Source organism: Lineus longissimus, chromosome 19 (assembly GCF_910592395.1).
Source record: "Lineus longissimus chromosome 19, tnLinLong1.2, whole genome shotgun sequence".
In the NCBI taxonomy this organism is placed as follows: domain Eukaryota; kingdom Metazoa; phylum Nemertea; class Pilidiophora; order Heteronemertea; family Lineidae; genus Lineus; species Lineus longissimus.
The window spans coordinates 12914986-12933551 of record NC_088326.1 but is presented as its reverse complement, the minus strand read 5'-3'; the positions used below and the strand labels follow the sequence as shown (position 1 = coordinate 12933551).

General features: G+C 40.7%; 1 protein-coding gene across 5 annotated transcripts in view; it reads right to left on the bottom strand.

Moving 5' to 3' along the window:
- Window positions 1–1048: 1048 nt before the first annotated feature.
- The window catches only part of LOC135502925 (serine/threonine-protein phosphatase 6 regulatory ankyrin repeat subunit A-like), a 31271-nt gene continuing 13753 nt past the window's right edge, over window positions 1049–18566 (bottom strand). For 4 of the 5 annotated variants that reach the window (XM_064796129.1, XM_064796127.1, XM_064796130.1 and 1 more), the window contains 2 exons: window positions 13384–13416; window positions 1049–2639 (listed from right to left, as the gene is read on the bottom strand). In XM_064796129.1, coding sequence (XP_064652199.1) covers window positions 2341–2639; window positions 13384–13416 — 332 coding nt within the window. In that variant the 3' untranslated portion in view covers window positions 1049–2340. The remainder of the gene's footprint in view (window positions 2640–13383; window positions 13417–18566) is intronic. The other variant, XM_064796131.1, reaches the window with a different exon arrangement.

Sequence of the window (18566 nt, the reverse complement as noted above, 5' to 3'; positions counted from 1 at the left end):
CTAGATACGTACTTCAACCAGAAGTTTGATTACCCCGTGATTGTCTTCCACGAAGGTGGAATGGCCGAGCTCCTATTGGACAGTTTGCGGAGTCTGTCATCTTCGAATTTATTTTTACAAAAGGTTGATATTTCCCCGCCGAAGCATCTTACGGACATTCCCGAAATGGACTCGTGTAGCGGTATGCCAGTGACGTACCGGAACATGTGCAGATTCAACGCGGTGCTGGTGTACAAGGAGAAGATATTTGATGGGTTGGATTACTACTGGCGTCTCGATACGGACTCCATCTTCACGCGGGAGATAAATTTTGACATTTTTAAAAGAATGGAGGAAAATAAACACATTTATGGATACATTCATATAACGGAGGACAGGGAAACATGCGTAGAACAATTATGGCCTCAAACCGAAAAATACATCAAAAATATGGAGATAACACCTACATTTTTAGACAAATGGCCCAGTAGAAAAATGTTTTATAATAATTTTGAAGTCAGTAGAATAGATTTCTGGCGCTCAGCAAAGGTTCAGCAGTATCTGAAGTACATTGATAACTCTGGCGGTATATATTATCGTCGTTGGGGGGATGCACCTATAAAGTCTGTAGTTCTAGCGGTATTTTTAGAATGGGATAGACTTTTCAACTTTGAGAATGATATTGGTTATAATCATAAATTTCGTGTCATTACATCTTAGCAAATCACACAGCACTCTTAAGCCTTCTATCAAAATCTATTGCAAGTTCTCTCTGCGGTCTCTAATTTCATTCGGCCGCCCTGGTTTTTGATTTTCCCTCCATTGTATTGTGTGAATACTGTATGAAGTGTTTTAGGCCGTCTTTCCAAATCTGATGACGCCTGTTTTATTCATTCCTGTAATCACCACTTTCCTCAGAACAAAAACCAACAATTTGTTAGTCAGACCTTTATTTTTCATTCATTTATACTATGTGTGACATTTTGCTCAGCGTATACCGTTTTTATTTTATCTATTTATTGCCAATGGTCAGTGGTACACCCTGAATAAAATGAAGTAAGAAAGTCAGTTCATATTGCATCCAATTTATTATCAGGAAGAATTACCTTATTGCAAACATGTGTTTTGAGATCAACGACAATCATGGAATAGTTATAAGTTTTACCGACAGGATGCGCAAAAATCGTGGTCAGATGCCGCCGCCTCGTGGTACATCACGTACTAATCTAGAAATCTGGAATTGCTTTTTCACTCGACGACATTTACGCGATACAAACGGAGAGTGAATCAATTAATCTCGATTATACAAGTCTCGGTAAATGTGATTACGAAGTTTATGCGTTGGACATTCATATAAGTACATGTATATACATTATTATTGCATGGCTTAATTTCGTGATTATGCATTTGATCACGTGATACAACAAACATACACTCGCGAACAAGGACGATGAGTCCAAGAAACTTAACTTGTTTTGTTTCCTAGAGAGAGAAAAAAAACAACACAGTAGTTAAATTGGTTCATTCCGTTGAGAGGAAACTTGGATTTTGGGTACCAATTTAGCACGACGTCACATTTGCTTGCTTTTGCTTCTGTGAACTTTCAGGTTTAATTTTCATAAGGCAGATGGCGTGGTAGTCTATTTTCTACTGTAATACCAATTCCTATTGGCAAGTCGACATCACACCACGTTGATAGGGAAATCGGCCGATATCATTCTCTGCGACGGTCATCCAGACCATAAGGCCGGAGTTATATCGGATTCACATTGTCTCTTGCCATGTTTCACTTGTCACGTGTTCACTGACTCAGGCTTGGAAACACGACGTGAGAGTGAAATGTGACCTCGTGAATCGTATGTAGCCCAATCTTTGGAAATGAATTGTTCGTTTTTTTACAGGTGATTTAAATTGGACCTACTGGTCAGATCACAAACACACAAATTAGTTGGTAAGCTGCTGTAGTTGCACAAAGGGTTAAAGCACTCAATGCTTTATCATCGGAAGAATTTGTTATCAGGCGAATAATTGGAAATTCTTCATAAGGCTAGGCCTATGCTTCAAATGTCACCATGGCAACGAAATAATTTCTGTGAGACAGACTTCGTTAATAGATGCGAGATGAAAGGCATTGCATTTTTCATTGATTGCGAATGTGAACAATGATCTTTGCGTCTTGTTCATAGCCCTTTCGGCAAAGAAGAATCCCGATACGGTTGCGGGCTGAACCAGACAATGTTACTATTATGAAGCGAAGTTTGGTGACTCCTCCGCAGATTCGCAAGAGGTCAAAATATTGGGCAAAACATAAAACATAAGCTTACAAAACATCCAAAGTTTCACGCCAATTCATTACCCTTGCTATACATAAAACTCGTCCCCACCCTGCGATTCAGTCATCAACTCATATGCCAAAGTCTCATAATTGTTCTTCAATGCACTGCACAGAACATCGAAGGCACGAGGTCCTTTCTTGGTCAACATCGACACCAGACGATCCATCTTGGTCGTTTCGACTTCCTCTCGTTCCAGTTCCGTTAGCGCCTGCGCACTGACGATGCCTTGGTCAATCAAATATGGCAGCAGCAAGTTGGCCTTGACCTCTGACTTCATGGTGTCAAGATGGCGGTCGAGGATGGCTTGGTGCCTCTTGTCCATGGCTGGAAAGATAGAAGTAACAGGTCTATAATTGGATGCTGAGAGTAGAAACACCACGTTATAAAGTGCTCTGGGGAATAATATATTCGCCTGCCACGGTCAGTTGCATGCTCCTTCCCCAACCGCATCACATCAGGTCGGTAAGTCATAAGTCAAAGGCCCTGAAGATCAGCAAAGATGGAATTAGCGTTCTCTAGAACGCCGGAGCACTGAATAACTAAATGGCAAAACAGTGTATTCAAACAGCCTACATGATGAACCTTGTGCGGTATCCTCAATGAAAGGCGAGAAGACCGCTGAATAAACTGGAGCGAAAATGTATGGCTTGATATCAGCGTGAAAGAGTAAGAAAAAATCGTTGGCAAGGCGAGTTGTGGATATCAAAAGAGCGTATTTCTTTGCCATTCATGGTAAAAAGCTTAAGAATGGGGTACATAAATATGCGGGGAAGCTCAGCAGTGTGTGATGGCAACGAAGGGTTTCTCGAGAAGCGCTAGCACTGAGATTGTGGGGTTTCATTGAACACAGTAGCGACGTATTAAAGGAACAAATTGGGCGTGAGAATTTACCTGGCCAGGAGGATAATGCCCCTGCCCATTTGATAAGACGGTAGAACAATGGGAATTCAGGACAAGATGCGAGTGGGCTTTGTTAAAAGACATTATACCGGTTTGGCGAGGCGAGAATTATTTTCATTGTGAGGCAGGGGGCATAAAAACTTAATGATGCAGACATTTTAAACTGACTTTAGACTTCTAACCAATCTAGCCTTCACATGAATTTCACCACGACTAACACGCTAACTACAGATTAAAGTCATAAATCGCAATTTTTAATGAATAAATCCTTTTGGTTAGTATCGTGTGTATAAATCAAGCGACTTATAATTGTAGTGATTTTATTGAAATGCGAAAGCCCTGTCAGCTTATTGCTGTATTGGTACGTTGGAATAATTTTTAAAACATAAAAGAACAACAAAGCAATTTTTGCTCAACATACAAAAATACTTCAAAACACACAGGTTTAATGTACGTAGTACATGTTTAGTATTGCATTTGGCTTTGACAGAAGCCGCTGCTGTCGCTAGCTACAAATGCCAGGATTGGTAGAGTTTTAGCTCAACTCTTGTCGTGCTGGTAAAACGACTAACACCTATACACTTTGTCTTGGATTGATTTCGATAGTATCTCACCAATTAAAAAGTCCTGTTTCTTTCTGACGCACCCTGTATGATGCCAATCAATGGCTGATTAATTATAGGACAAGTTGATAGATAATTGACAGACGAATGTCAAGTCCACTGAGACAAGATGAGATAGGTGGACAACGAGTTGTTTAAACCCGGCAACCGCCTGGCAGAGATAACGGAAAAGTTAACCCACGGAGCTGGAGTGGGGACTACGCCGACATATCGACAAAACTTTGTGATACATACAAGGCATTTTCCTACTTCTTCGACTCAAGGCCTGATGAAATATACCTGCGAAAACGTTCATTTCATCGTGAAATATGTAAAGATAGTTTTACTCAATCAATGTTAGTCATCACCTTGACGTTTCAAATGGTTCCGCCATTTGCCTTCAGAAGTTATACCTCTGACCGTCAGATGTCGTATCGGCCAGACTTTGATAAAACATGCATTATATGTACCGTGAAGCCCTTAAAAGGTAGGCTTCACGGTGTTCATAGGGTTAACTCAACTCGTTTGAAGTATACCGAACGTGCCTTATCAAGCTGTTCGCCATTGTTCTTAGCCTTGATTAATAGTATTACACATTATAAGCAGTGAGTCCAGGTGTCCGAGTCACGCGGTTCCAAGTCGGGGGATTGCGGCGACAGCAGTATTCGTCTCCCGTAATCCTGGACTCTGAGCTCGTGACTTGGCGTCTGGGTATTTAAGTACTGGGCACGTCAGATCTCTCTCTCTCCTCTCTTGGGCGGCCCAGCTTGCATCCAATAGTGTCTAGCTAAATCAGAAACTCCTAAATCAAGTAAGTGCGAATAAACTACATGTATTCTAATTAATACTCTTGTCTTCCGGCTTTCTCTTCTACCAGTAGTTAGTCTCTTTGCAAGTTCAGCCGGTCTACGGCAGCAGGGTTTCTGGATACCCCGTATCCAGGGACTTTGTGTACATATACATACATACGCCATTTCTTAGCGGTCGTTTTGAGCTGACGTTTGTACACAGTTAATGCACTCACCATGAGAGTCCTACAACTGACTAACCATCTTGACCTGGTAGATATTGAGAATCCATAAACCTAGATCATAGTGATTTCTTAAAGCGAACTGGAACCGCCAAGCCAGTTCGTATGACCTCGTTTTCATTTCCCGCGTATCGGGTGATCAGAACGAGGAATGAATGAAACATGGCGCCTAGCTGTCAATCATTGAGTGACGTCACTACTATGGAATTTACTACGAAAACTCATGAATGAAAGATCGCATGACTCACGTGATTCTCACATGATTCTCAATAATAACAAATTGAACTGCGCATGCTCGGGCACTGGGGCGGAGCTACAAATCTGAACTCGAATAGGAAGTTGGAAGTTTGACTTTCTCGGGCGGTGAAAGTCGAAAAGTTGAATAAATCGCTCGGCGGTTCCAGTTCCCTTTAACTTGCGCACTGCGATCACGATTAATACCGTGACATAAGAGCAAATCATTGAAAACAACTACATGTACATGAGTTTGTTTGTCGATGGGTATTGATTGCTTTTCGATCGGCCATGCACTGATCTTCATGTAATCTTGGCAGTGTGATATTACACTGGGTTTTCAGAGTGTTCAATCTGCCACTAACGTGTCACTTTTGGACGACGAACGAGCGGGATACATAGGATTCTGAATCATCTTACCCTCATGCCATGTCATGTGTCAAGCTTAAGTCAGTTAACGAACATGCTCATGACAAGTGACATGTGACATACGAAACGTGACAAGTGACACCGTGAATTCTATGTATCCCGGCCGAACAGGATGCAGAAAATGCGCCCAGGTTTCACCTGATGTGCTGAGGTTCGAGATGATGACAGCTCTCTTGTAACCCATTCCCCTACCTCTTCTCCAAAGAAGTCAATATCAACAGTTCGTCAATGAATCTAAATTAACAAAGATTGTTATCAAGAAATGTTATGACAATTTCTTGTTAATTTAATTGACGGTCACGTGGGAGTTGTAATTGAGTCAGGTGACACGCTATTAATTGTTAATTTCAAATATCCTTGAACTCGAAAGATAAACACGTTGATGTACGTCATTCGAAAGATTGTGCATGCATATTTGAATCAGTTTAGGGTGGAAAGTGTTGGCCATCATGCAAATATATCATGTAAACTGAATAAATTGAACGAATGATTGCAATATTGCTATCTAGGGGATACTCTGTTGGTTTATTAGCTCATAATAGAGAACATGGTAATTTTGGAACAGAACAATCCACTCCAACGACGTTGACAACCATATGTTGCAGGCTGTTTGCTGCAAGAGGCGACATTATTACCCAGGTGACTGTTGACAGCGATTTCACCTTTGTTTCGGGCGAATTCTATGCCTGTCGACCTCAGAAGTACTCTACAAAGGTATACAGTGAAACCCCGGTAACACGACCACTCATGGGACCAAGGTTGAATTCTTCATTTTGAGCAGAAAAAAAAATTAAAACAATATATTTGGACTTAAAACTTTTTCATCTTTCAAATTTGAATTTCTTCAGAAGTGCAAAATTCTGAAAGTCAAAATTTTTTTGGGACTGATGATGTTTCTGCATTTTGAGAAGAAGGAAACGAATAAAAAAAATATTTGGACTTGAAAAAAAAAATTTCATCTGTAGCATGACAAATTTGTCCCAATCAATTTCTTAACAGATGTTATGTTTTAGGACGAGACAAGGCTAGCATGTTCGAGCCTTCCTATCTTCCTGACCTTCCTGACTCGACTATTAGGTGACATTTTTGCACTACAATAAAAACAAGTTCGTACCATGCGCTGGAGCAAGCTCTGCTGTGTATTTCTCGATATATAGCACCTCGTAATTACATCACATGTCGAGTGATTCCTTCGCAGATGTAACACACATCGCACTAATGATGCAGGTCCATTATTGCCAGTTTGTCTTCGTTTCAGCGATGATTCCACCTGCTTGTCGCGTTTTATCATAAACCATGTCTTCCGGTGAGATACAGATCGTATGAGCACCTACGATCGCAATATATTCGAAAGCCATCGGATCAAAGGTAAAGACAATCGGTTGACCAATACCAGAGACTCACCACGAAAACGAACCTCTACTTATACATGTACAGTGTTCAATAAAAATCCGTTAAGGCAGACGTTACGTAAACGTTCACTTTTCACTCCTCACGCCTCATTATTCACGGATCATTGGTGAACCCAAGAATTAACATAGTATTTTCAATGAGCCCTGTTACATAGGCTTCCATTTTGTACTTTGCTTCGCTTCATTTCATTTCTGGCGTGAGGTCATCAAGTTTATGCGTGAATCAAAGAATGGACGTGTTCATTCTTTGTGAAGTGAACCGGATCATTCGTAATCCGCGCCACGCCTGAGACTCCTCGGATCTGTTTATTTTACATCATGAGGCTTTCCCCAGGATTCAATCATGACATATAAGTTCAAGGCTCCTATTGTCATCATGACAAAAATCCTTAGATTTGTCGCTCTTTGGTTCAACCGAGAAAAAGATGGGCAACAACAGGCATGTCTCTAGTCTCTCTTCAATGAAAAATCCATCGAAGCAAAGCATACATTGCTGCACGTGATTTCTTTGATATTATCGCCATAAAGCAAAGGTCAACAACGAAGCCCGCCCTAAACAAAGAGTGAATATCAAAGCAGTGTGTGCCACTAATCAAAGCTTTGATTCCAGTAATGAATGAGGGCACCGCCTTTACATCGAGCGGCGACCATAGAACGAACCAACTGATACATTCTGTAGGCTGATGTCAACTACGATACAGGTTATCATCCGACCTTACACTTTAACCCCGGTCTTCAGTGGAATTCAGATGAACACCTCTACCAACGCTTCAATCTGAGCATTACCTGCATTTTTACGGTGAAAAAACCTGTTCACCCAACAAGCTTTTTGAGCATGTTCTTGAACTGGAACTGCTATCGAGTAATCTTCCGGCGATGACTGTACATTCAGTGCGCTGAAATGTACAGCAATTAGCCAAAATGCACAGCGATTTTATGCACTTTTAGAGTGAAATACGCGCAAAGTCAGCTCAGCCTTAGTAAATCTGAAGCACAAAGCTCACGATATTTAAGTATTTGTTCTCACAATGTGTTGATATTGACATCAAAGCGTTTTTCTAGGATAAGGCGACGGCTTGTCTTTCTGAGTGGGACACACAAGCTGTGTGCGTTTGATGTTGTATTGTGTTACTAGCACTCTAGGGAACGGGGTTGGATTACGTTGTATGCCACTTGTAATCTGGTCCACAAGGTACTTGTTGATTTCAACACAAATAGTTGTTTCTGTAGGTTTTTTGATTGCCGTCAATAAATGGCAAACTGTTCTGACTGAGATATGTCAGAATGTCAATATTCAACCTGTTTTGCAACATGACCAAAGCCGCGGCCGAGACCAGCAAATCGTCAGGGATTTGCGACAGCATTCGCTCCGATATGTTGCCAACGGTTAAAGCGAATACCTTTGCTATACGCTGTCAGATAAAATTACAAGAATTCTATATCTTTGAGGGAAACGCACTTTAGAAATATGATCTGTCTAATAGATTTTGATTCTGTCGAAAATTCTAAGAGATTTTAAGAGTTTACTTTTAGAAATACTGTATTTGGTAAAAATACTTTGTGGAGCACTTCGGGGCATTAGTAACTACAGAGTTTATGATATTCAATACCAATGTTGCCAAGGCAACAGATAACAACGTTGTCCGTTGCTAAGCGACACCCTTAGCTACCGGAAATACCTCAAGAAATGTTTGAATAGGCCTTTAGGGCGTGAGGCAGTTCATATTTGCAGAGTCTTGAAATACGTCAGTTAGGATAAACGAGACGCAAATATTATCTCCATGTTGCTAACAAAAGTTTAAAAGGTATGTTACAATGTCCAGTGAGAGTTGCTGTATGCGGTAGTGAACTGAGTTAATTAATTACTTCGCAGCTTATACCAATGGCGAAGCTTGGAGATTGAGTAGGATGAATGAGACCTCTTTCTTAGCGGAAACGGCACTAAGTATTTTTTAGTCGCCATTTGTATATTTTACAACCAAAGTTAGAACATTTGAAATCACATACATTCTGTCCCATAGTATCACAGAAAAGAACATTTGGAGCAGGTAACTACACCGTGTCTTGTGACTCCCAGATACAAATATCGTTTACGTAATTATATGCTGAATGTAACGCTGTATTGAGCTATATGAGACGTCTAGTAATCATGTTTACTCGCAGCCATCAATAAAGTTCCTGGTAGCACAATTGCCATCACAGTGTTTACTCATCTCTGACTGTGTAGGAGGAGACGCTAAGGGTCACGGTCCCCCGTTTAAGGACTCATCCCAGTTTCCCGCCCTGGTGGTCACCAAGCGGCAAAATTACACTTTGCTGTAGCGATTATTCAAACTCCGACTGGTGCGATTGGAGTCTTTTTACGAATGATGGCTGTGATTTTAGTACTTTCACGTGCCTGTGATCTGCTACACGAATCATGGAGTCGGTGAAACAAAATGGCGGTCTGTTTTGCCCGCGAGGAACGACGTAGTTACGGGGCAGCGCAGAAGTCTAATTGTGATTGATGAGGGATAAGTTAAAGCCAAACATCAAAAGCTCCTTGAGATACACAATAAAGGGTCATGTCTGATCAGAAGTCTTCTGAACTTTCTTTGAGAGAGCATCCACCACAAAAGGCATTTGTTTATGCGGAGATAGATAGAGGAACCTTATTATTTAGATTGTCAATACGTTTTGTCGTCCCATTTAGAAGCTGGCTGCACGCAAGGAATGGGAACTCAAGGTGAACTGATGTCACTCGGGAATAGGCAATCATGGCAATGATCATGCGATGGTTCTGGCAACTTAGCTTATTAAAAAGCCAGGACGGCGACCATGACAGCACGTGATGAGAGTGGTAGATACGTTTAAAGGACGTTTTTGCCCACTGCTGCCACCAGTAGAGATAAATGTACACTTCCAGCTGACCACTTATAAACAATTTTCAAGCGCAAACTTTGCCTTTAATGCGCCATACTCCTGACGTCGAGGTCCCGAGGTGTTACGGCTTATCTTGAATAGGATATTTCTTTTAATTCGCCTGTAGCAACTTCATAAGTCTTTTGTTCCTTGGCTTACTTTAGAAGAAAAGTTCCCGGCCTGTATGTCAGAACGGATCGAATAGAAGTTTGGGATTTCTCGAAAAAAAAAACGAGTTGAAATGCGTATTGCTTTGAAATCCTATACCATTTTTGAGCCATGGCAACAGAGCCCGAGATGCATCTTACCTTATATAGCATTAAGCTTTTTGATGTTCAGATATTGATATTCTATAGGCTAACAACACCACGCTCAAAGAACATCGCGCAAATATCACTTTGAAATTGGATAGTATTTTTTTATCGGATCGAATACGCCCGATAATGCGAAAAACAAAACAATGTTTTGTACAGGTTAACAAAGTTGTTCTACACCATTCTCCCTCCTCTGAACTATTTATTTAAACCCGAGAATATAAAGAAAGATTTCAAAAGATATGTTTAATTTTCCCAATGAATTAGAACCTATGTATCATGAGAAGGTTTTGTAAGATATTTTGACCACCTCTTTGGAAAAGATGTTGCTTTCATTTCTTGAGCTATCATTGTATTGACTTTATAGGAAGATATTTTCCAGATATTTGTCTTGACAACGCGCCAACGCCACCATTCTTACATTATTCATGTCGGAAACATACATCCATAATGCATAAAGTGTGTTTACTTAACTGTCAGCAACTTCTCGACGCCAAAAAAAACGATATGTCTCTTTTTGACTCCAAGATACTTCCAAAATAGTTGTTTGGTAACAACTTGGATGTTTTATAGGGCATTACAACTACAGAAGCACAATTTATGCAAGCAAGAAAGGTGGTTGCTTCAGTCCAGGGTAACACTCCATTCGGCTACGATTATATAGATTTTACATGTACAACATATCACTGTTCACTTTTCATGCGTGAGATGAAGAACGGACAAGTCATTTCCAAAGAGCGGGCTACATACGATTCACGATGTCACTTTTCACCCTCAAGTCGTGTTTTCAAGCAAAGTCAGTTACCTCGTGACAAGTGAAACATGACAAGACGGTAGTGAGAACGTGAATCCTTTAGAACTCCGGCCTGACGAGCTGACATGCATGCATAAAAATCCTATCGGCCAAGTTAGAAAACACTAACGCCCGTCCGTCATGCTATGAACGGCCGGTCAGCCATGTTTCAAAAGTGGCCATTGCAACCTCACGGGACCATTTTTTGAAATCAAATGCCACCTCATCAGACAGTTCCTCAATACTTGCATGGTTTTGATTCTAACAAAGCGGGAAATTGTTTTGCAACTTTAAAACTCGAAAAATAGCTGCGTGCTCCTATAATCATCAGAGGGTGTCATGTTCATCTCCTGATTATGTATCTTATGAATTCACTTTGCCAATATTGTAAAAGGGCAAATTTTAAAGGCCACTTTGAAACTGAAAATGGTACTGATCGCACAAAAGACGCCATTCTGTCAGCTTGTACGTGAAATGAAAACCTGAAAAATATGTTTATACGTAACAACGGCTTCATGGCCTAGTGGGTAAGACGGTCAGGATCAACTGGCGAGGGTGCCGTGTTCGAACCCGCTCGAGGAATATTTTTATTTTTTTCTTTACACGAGTGTGTCTCTGTGACCTGTCTTGTCAATGCACTTGTTGTTTGTGCAGTCAAGTGAGACCAGACGCTGGGTGTCTATCAAGTTTCAAGTGCAGTTGGTCGTTTGGTGGTCGGGCGTTTGGGTTTTTTAACTTGGCCGTTTGGGTTTTCATGCATGGATGTCAGCTTATGGGCAAGATACAACGTAAGGTTTAGTGGTATTTGTCCGAATCTTGCGAATTGAGTGGGATACCACTTGAAGAAGCTGGTTATTATAAACCAAAAATCGCAACTGAACTACCTTTGCATAACTGGGACCTGGTTTTAATTTCAAAGCATGGATCGTGAATGAGGCCTCTAGACTCGAAACATCTAAATACTCGAAATCTTTACTAGTTTCCGAAGCAAATGAAGTGTACCTCTACCTACATGTACGTGTAACTGCACTCTCGATATTCTGCCTCCGATGTATAATTTATCAACTTGGTGTGATAATTGCGATGCCCAAGTCTCTAATTTTAGGCAGAGACCATAAAACCTCTGATTAGAAGCCTCTGGAGAGGACATCAAGTATCTTAAAAGCTATGAAGTTGAATCCATTAGGGTCGGCATACGCCTGGGTCTGTTGCAGCACAAATCCTCACAGGTTTTTCTCTAAAGGCTGCCGTGGCACATAAAGCCACGAAACACCTGAAGAATAATCTTATATTCTACCGTAAGATTTAAGATCACTGGTGTCTATAGCTTACACCTCGAGCTGTCATTCTACAAAGCATGGATTCGGATGACAAATGAAATATCTTAAAATCTACAAAGCTGAACCCATTAGAACCGACTGTTCTGCGCGGTCATGTTGCAGTTAGATTAGGAGTTGGTCTAAGGAATCAAGCACATTAAAGATCACGTTTCTTCGATTGAAATTAGAAATTGAAGTTGATGATTTCTAATCAGGCCTACCAAAATTCATATGAATTTTAACACTGCTGTTGTTTACATCGATATTGTACTCTACATCGTCTCCATTCATCAGGTACATGTAGGTGTGCCTGGTTGCTGTACTATATGGTTTATTTCTAATTGATTACCTGTGGGACAGAAAAAAACAATTTATACACGAACAAACCACGCCTTTAAGGCAACAGGACGGGTTTACTTATCTAAATCTGAAAGATTCTCTCCGCGTCGGTTGGGGGAGGGGGCATATACACGTGGAAATACGTTTACCAAGCAAAAGCCTAAACTGCATGCATTACAACAAAGAAGGCAATTTGTAGCGACAAAATTCAATTAAGCGCCTGAATCCAGACGTCCATCCGGATCATTTCATCCAATCAACCGCCACAACAGGTGCAAGAGACAATCATTCCGTACGTTATGAGATGGGAAACCTTTTTTATGCTTCCGATACAAAAATATCGTACGCCTCATCATGGTGATCTTGTCGGAAGCGTTTCCACGGCAATAATGTCTGCCGTGATAGAAAACAGCCGTATACTTGCCCCAAAGCCTCCGCATAAACTGTTAGAGATCGCCTCTAGGAATCTGCTAACAATCTCTCGCCATTGACTCAAGCAACGACAGACATACAACCAACGGGATTTGTTTACAATGCTTGAAAATGGCGGACATACAACGACGAGAAAAGTGAAAGAAACGAACTGAAAAGTGTACAAAACAACGACTACCACGACAAACTACAGTGGAGCAACTCGTCCAGGTGTGAGAACTAAAAATGACAAAAGTGTTTGTTTTAAAAGTGAAATGACGATGTAAACATTGACAAAAAGAACGGAGAGGTGCACCGTAGCTACAGATACAAACCGAAGTGCTTTACGCTGAAAGAATCAGTGACACGACTATAGTTTCCTACCTTTGAGGCCTATGTAGTTCCAGAGGCCGAGGGCTGGTGACGCATGGGGGAAAGAAAGTAGAAGATATATTAAAACATTCATTGAGAAAGCTATAAAGAGCTGAAAATGCGTTAACCTGGTTAAGGTGTCATCCATACATTCTTCACATATCCAAAATAACCGTCCTTACACTTCCACGTGACACTTTTTCAATAACTCAGTGCTTCATTACGGAATGCATTAGTGAATGTATACAAGTTCATTACTCTTATATTTTCAGCTGAAGTGGGATTTGCACATGATGGATCGCACACATCCGATACACAATCTCAGACATGCATTGAGCCCAGAATCAGTTTGACCTTGACCTCTATAAATCTCACTTGTAATGCACGTATCTTTCTTGACGATATATTTTTCGCGTGGTTTGATGGATGTACTTTCTCCCGCTAAGGATTTACTCCTATACAGTGAACAGAAGACGCCAGTTTATCAGCTTGACAGCACTTTTTATCGTTTGACGTCATACTCGCCAACATCTCGGAATGTTTCGAGCATTTCCGGAAGGTACTCAGAAGTAGTCGGGTGTTTTCGTGATGCCAAGAAGAATGATACATACGCCAACCGCCGCATCACTCGCGTAGCTTTGTCGCCGATTTACTCCCCGCAGTGCATTGTGGGTATACATGTAGTTCCCACGATAAAATGAAAAGTTTAAGGAATATTCCTCTTGTTTTAGAAGGGTATTTCTATACAAAACATAAGGCACCAAACCCTTTTAGACAAGATTTAGTTTCCGTATGACAACTACCGTTCCCTGAAGAAATTCAAAATCAAATTTTCAGTCTATTTTCAACAATGAAATAGAGTCAATAAATCACGTGCCAGTAATTCCTTGTTTCTTGTAAAGCAGACGACTTGTTCTGACCTCTTCTTGTGGCTCGTTTGTTGTGCACCACGTATCTTAAGTGACAACCATAATCTGCGAAGACACTCTGCGATAATGAGAAGATCTGCCGGAGTGATATTCTGCGATGTTCGGACGGGCCTGTTCTGAACCATCACCGCTTTCGATGCCAGTTTTGTTTGAGGACGCGGTAAATTATCAAGTTGTCAAGCAACATAATCTTAGTTTTCCCCTCCCCTCGCAGTTAAAAGAATTCAGGCCTTGCCCAATACACGAAGATCGTGGGTCACTTTTGAAACATACTTTAAGCCATCGCCATGCAATATGAGGGACACTTTTTCCAGCGGGACATTTAAGACAGTGACTCTTTACATGTGAAAGTAATCGCGGCCAAAGACACTGACTTCCATACACGTGCCTCCGTTGGTTGAACTGGCACCGTAAATGTCCAATACATATCGTCCAGACACAAGTTACTAGTCTGCACTAAACTGGACGCCAAACTCTTCGTATACGTAACTCTTCCTAATTGCAATGCCTCTAATGTTTTATGCTTTTTGGTCATGCTCGAAATCTCTACAATGCTTTGCAGCCGCAGGGCTGATGATTAAAACTCATTGCCTCCTGGCCCGTTTGCGTTTTCATATTAGCGTCACGGGCAGCTGGAGACACTAGGGATGTAGTACTCTAGACTCACATGTATAATGTCAGTTGAAAAGACAGACACACTACACATTGCACGAGACGTACTGCTGTGGTAAAAGCAGCCTGATCAGTTCATTTGTCATTGGGTCAACCATGAAGTGAAATTTACATTCTCCAATCGGAAATGACATCGTTTGATCGCATTCAACTATAAATCTATTGAACAATGGCACTTATTTCGTCAATTTATGACCTTCCTTTGGTATCAGCTCGTTCCAAGCCTTGGACTCCTCGAATGAGTTGACTATTCATGTGTAAACACAATGGAAGAGGAAGGCAGACAATACTTGCCCTGACTTTCTAAAGGTTAATATAGATTACTATATGTAGTAACGAGTTGTATAGCCAAGGTAGTATGTTATTGTAAAACGACAATAACAGCTGTTTTAAAAGTCAAACAGACAGTTTTATTTCCCCTACAGTAAAATTAATTGGCATTTGTATGTAGCTGATAAACGTTAATTTATTTGATTGCTTTTTCTTTGTTTGTCTAACGGGTTTCTGAGCCATAGTTGAGTAGTGCGGTCTATTGGACTCGCCTCAGCGGGATGCAGTCTGTGTATTCATTTGGCTGTTATTAATTAATGGTAGAATGCCTGGAGTTCCAAGCTGACGCGTTTCATACACGACAATGCCCGCAGTCTGCAGTGTCTGGCAAGGAATGGATGATCTCCTACCCTCAGTTCAGCTGGAGGGATGTCAGAGATTCTCCCGCGAAACCCCACGAAATAGCTTTCATAAGGCTCGATAGGCCTTTACCTAAAAGCTATTGATGAACACTTAACGATGCAACTATTTGTAAACTTATTGACATGACCACTCATTGGCAAGCTCAAGATGAGAACTTTCTGATGATAGCATATGTTTCATGTGAGAGTCTACTCTGCAATTATCATTATTATTATTATTATTATTATTATTAAAACATATTTTTAGGTGCCTTTATCAACGAATTGCTCAAAGGCACCTTACAATCTTAGAAATAATGTGCTCAAAGTACTAAAAGTACAGCAATAAAACAATAAAACAATTTAGGACCACATGATTAAAAACTGATTTAAAAATAGGCTAATTTAAGAAGATAGGTTTTCAATGCCTTCTTGAAGATGCCCAGGTCAGCTGTCGATCGGATGGACAGAGGAAGTTCATTCCACAGCCTTGGGGCCGAAGCCCCATTTGACAAGGCGACACTGTATAATATTATCACAAACAGTACCAGTCCTTATAAGGTTAACGCCAACCGTCACACTGCCTAACAATCAACAAGTATATGGTAAAATTCACGGTCGGGTGCTCAGAACGTTATTCAAATCGATGGTTGCTCGGGGACTCCGCGGTAAAATCTCAGCCCGGGGCGCAGACGTGATACATCAACACAAGACTTTATATCGGAGCAATTATGACTTTTATTAAAGTCTCAGGGTAATCAGGCGGACAAAGTACAAGTCGATTACTTTCGAACGAAAATCCAAATCGACGGTGTACTTTCAATGGCATTCCCGCAGAGGGGGACATTTCGTCACTTGCCCACCTCCATTTCGGGCAGCATTTCAAAAATTCCAAATCACAAAAATGTAGTTTGAAGCAGCGGCCATCAAAGCGAAAAATACTATCATGGAATCAGCATTTTAAGGGTACGACAGGACGACTGCTGAAAAAAGACGATAATCTCGCAGAATCAGTGAAGACAACGACATCGTCAACAGTCAAAATGGCGCATAATCAATGACCCCTAGGCACGAGATTGGATATCATAAAGGCCGAAGTGGTGAGATCATCGATTGCGTTCCCGGAAGGTTCTTTCGCCATTATCGAAAGTGAATTTTCATGTTCTGTTTTTGCCTGATTTTAGGATCAATCTGTGGAAATTATTACACATTATGCCATCGGGTCGCCTGACGGGGATTTTCATTCCTTTGATTATGGCTGTGTTCACCATTAATGGATTTCTGAGAGCAGTTTTGATGGAATTGTCGAGATCATAAAATCTTACAGAATTTATCGATAATCTCCAAATTGTTTGGCTCTTTCAAAACGAAGTGAAAGCCAACTTCAATGGTGAAAGTCTATTCCTTGTTTTTTAGAGAACAGTACTAGTCTTCCTAGTTTTAAATTGGCTTTCACTTTCACTTTCGATTCGAAAGAGTTCTAACTGCTATAGAATTTCAACTTCTAGCCATACCTAGCGATACCTATGGTCACCCTTAAGACTTTGACCTGCATTCGCGACCTTTGTGTCTTTCCGTCGCTATAGTTTTACGTGTTTGTTCGCTTATACTCGAAGACGTTTCTCACTTGTAAATCAGGTCTATCAGCTATTTCATATCGGTTTTTGAGCAGACACGTTTCTAAATGTGTACGTATTATTGGTCTTCTGAACAGGGGAGATCAAATGCCATAAATAGACAGTTAAAATAACAGGGGAAGTTCATATAGGTACCGTACACGCAAATTTAACATGCAGAAGAAGGGTGTGGCGCTTTTGTTTTTCATTTCCTGGGCTGCGTGGGCGTTAATCGAAACACTGCATGCCAACGTTAATGCTAATGAAAATTCTGATGTTGGTCTATAAAGTTATACCTTCATAGGCTTGATACTGAAGTAATTTGTTTGGAATAGAGTTGACGACAATAACATTATAGCTTACAAGCCAAAAAAGGAAAATCATGGTTCTAATTCCCCAAATGTTGGTGTCAAAATGATGACGATTATAGACTCTCATGCGGCTATATACTTTTGCCAAGTTTAGTCATCAATTTATAAACACAAAGATGCTTGTGTTTGTAGCCGGTTACTAAGAGTTACCGCGCCAAATCCACTTCGTAACATATGCATCCGAAGTCATTATGTCTGAATTATGCATGATAACTTAATTAGGAACATTGATCATGCTAGAAATAAGCCATGTGTTTTTTGTACTACATATATAATACACTGGTATGTTCTTAGAAAAACCGCTTTTTGAGCTTCTGAAAAGCCATAAGATTTTTTCCGGCCAGGACAAAGCACCCTTCGAGGTTTCACGGTAAAATGAAATAAATCTAAAGGCTTTGAGATTCTCAAAAATGTATTTCATTTCGAAGAAATTCCTCGGCCGGAGTTATGTAGGATTCATGTTGTCACTTGTCTTGATTTGCTTGTCACGAGTCAACTAACACGACGTGAGAGTGAAACGTGACCTCGTGAATCGTATGTAGCCCGCTCTTTGGAAATTATTTGTCCGCTCTTCGATCATGTCACGCATGAAAAGTGAACAGTGACACGATACATGTGAAAACGGGGAAACATATATAACTCCGGTCTTATACGGAGTGCGTTCTCGTGTTGACTGAAAAAAACCATTAAAGAGTTTTCAAAATCTCAAAAAGCTTTATTTCTAATTAAGAGTGAAGTCTGATCTACGAGGAAACACGGAGAGGAACGATGTTTCTGCAATAATCCGTTTAGGAGGTTTAATCGGCAAGTAAAGTTATTCCGCCGCGGTTTCATGACAACGCCGATCTGAATCTGAATCTAAAGATCTGACATGAAATGACTAAATGGACTAACAATCACGAATTATGTGTCAAATTACACGTAAATGGCCACCGA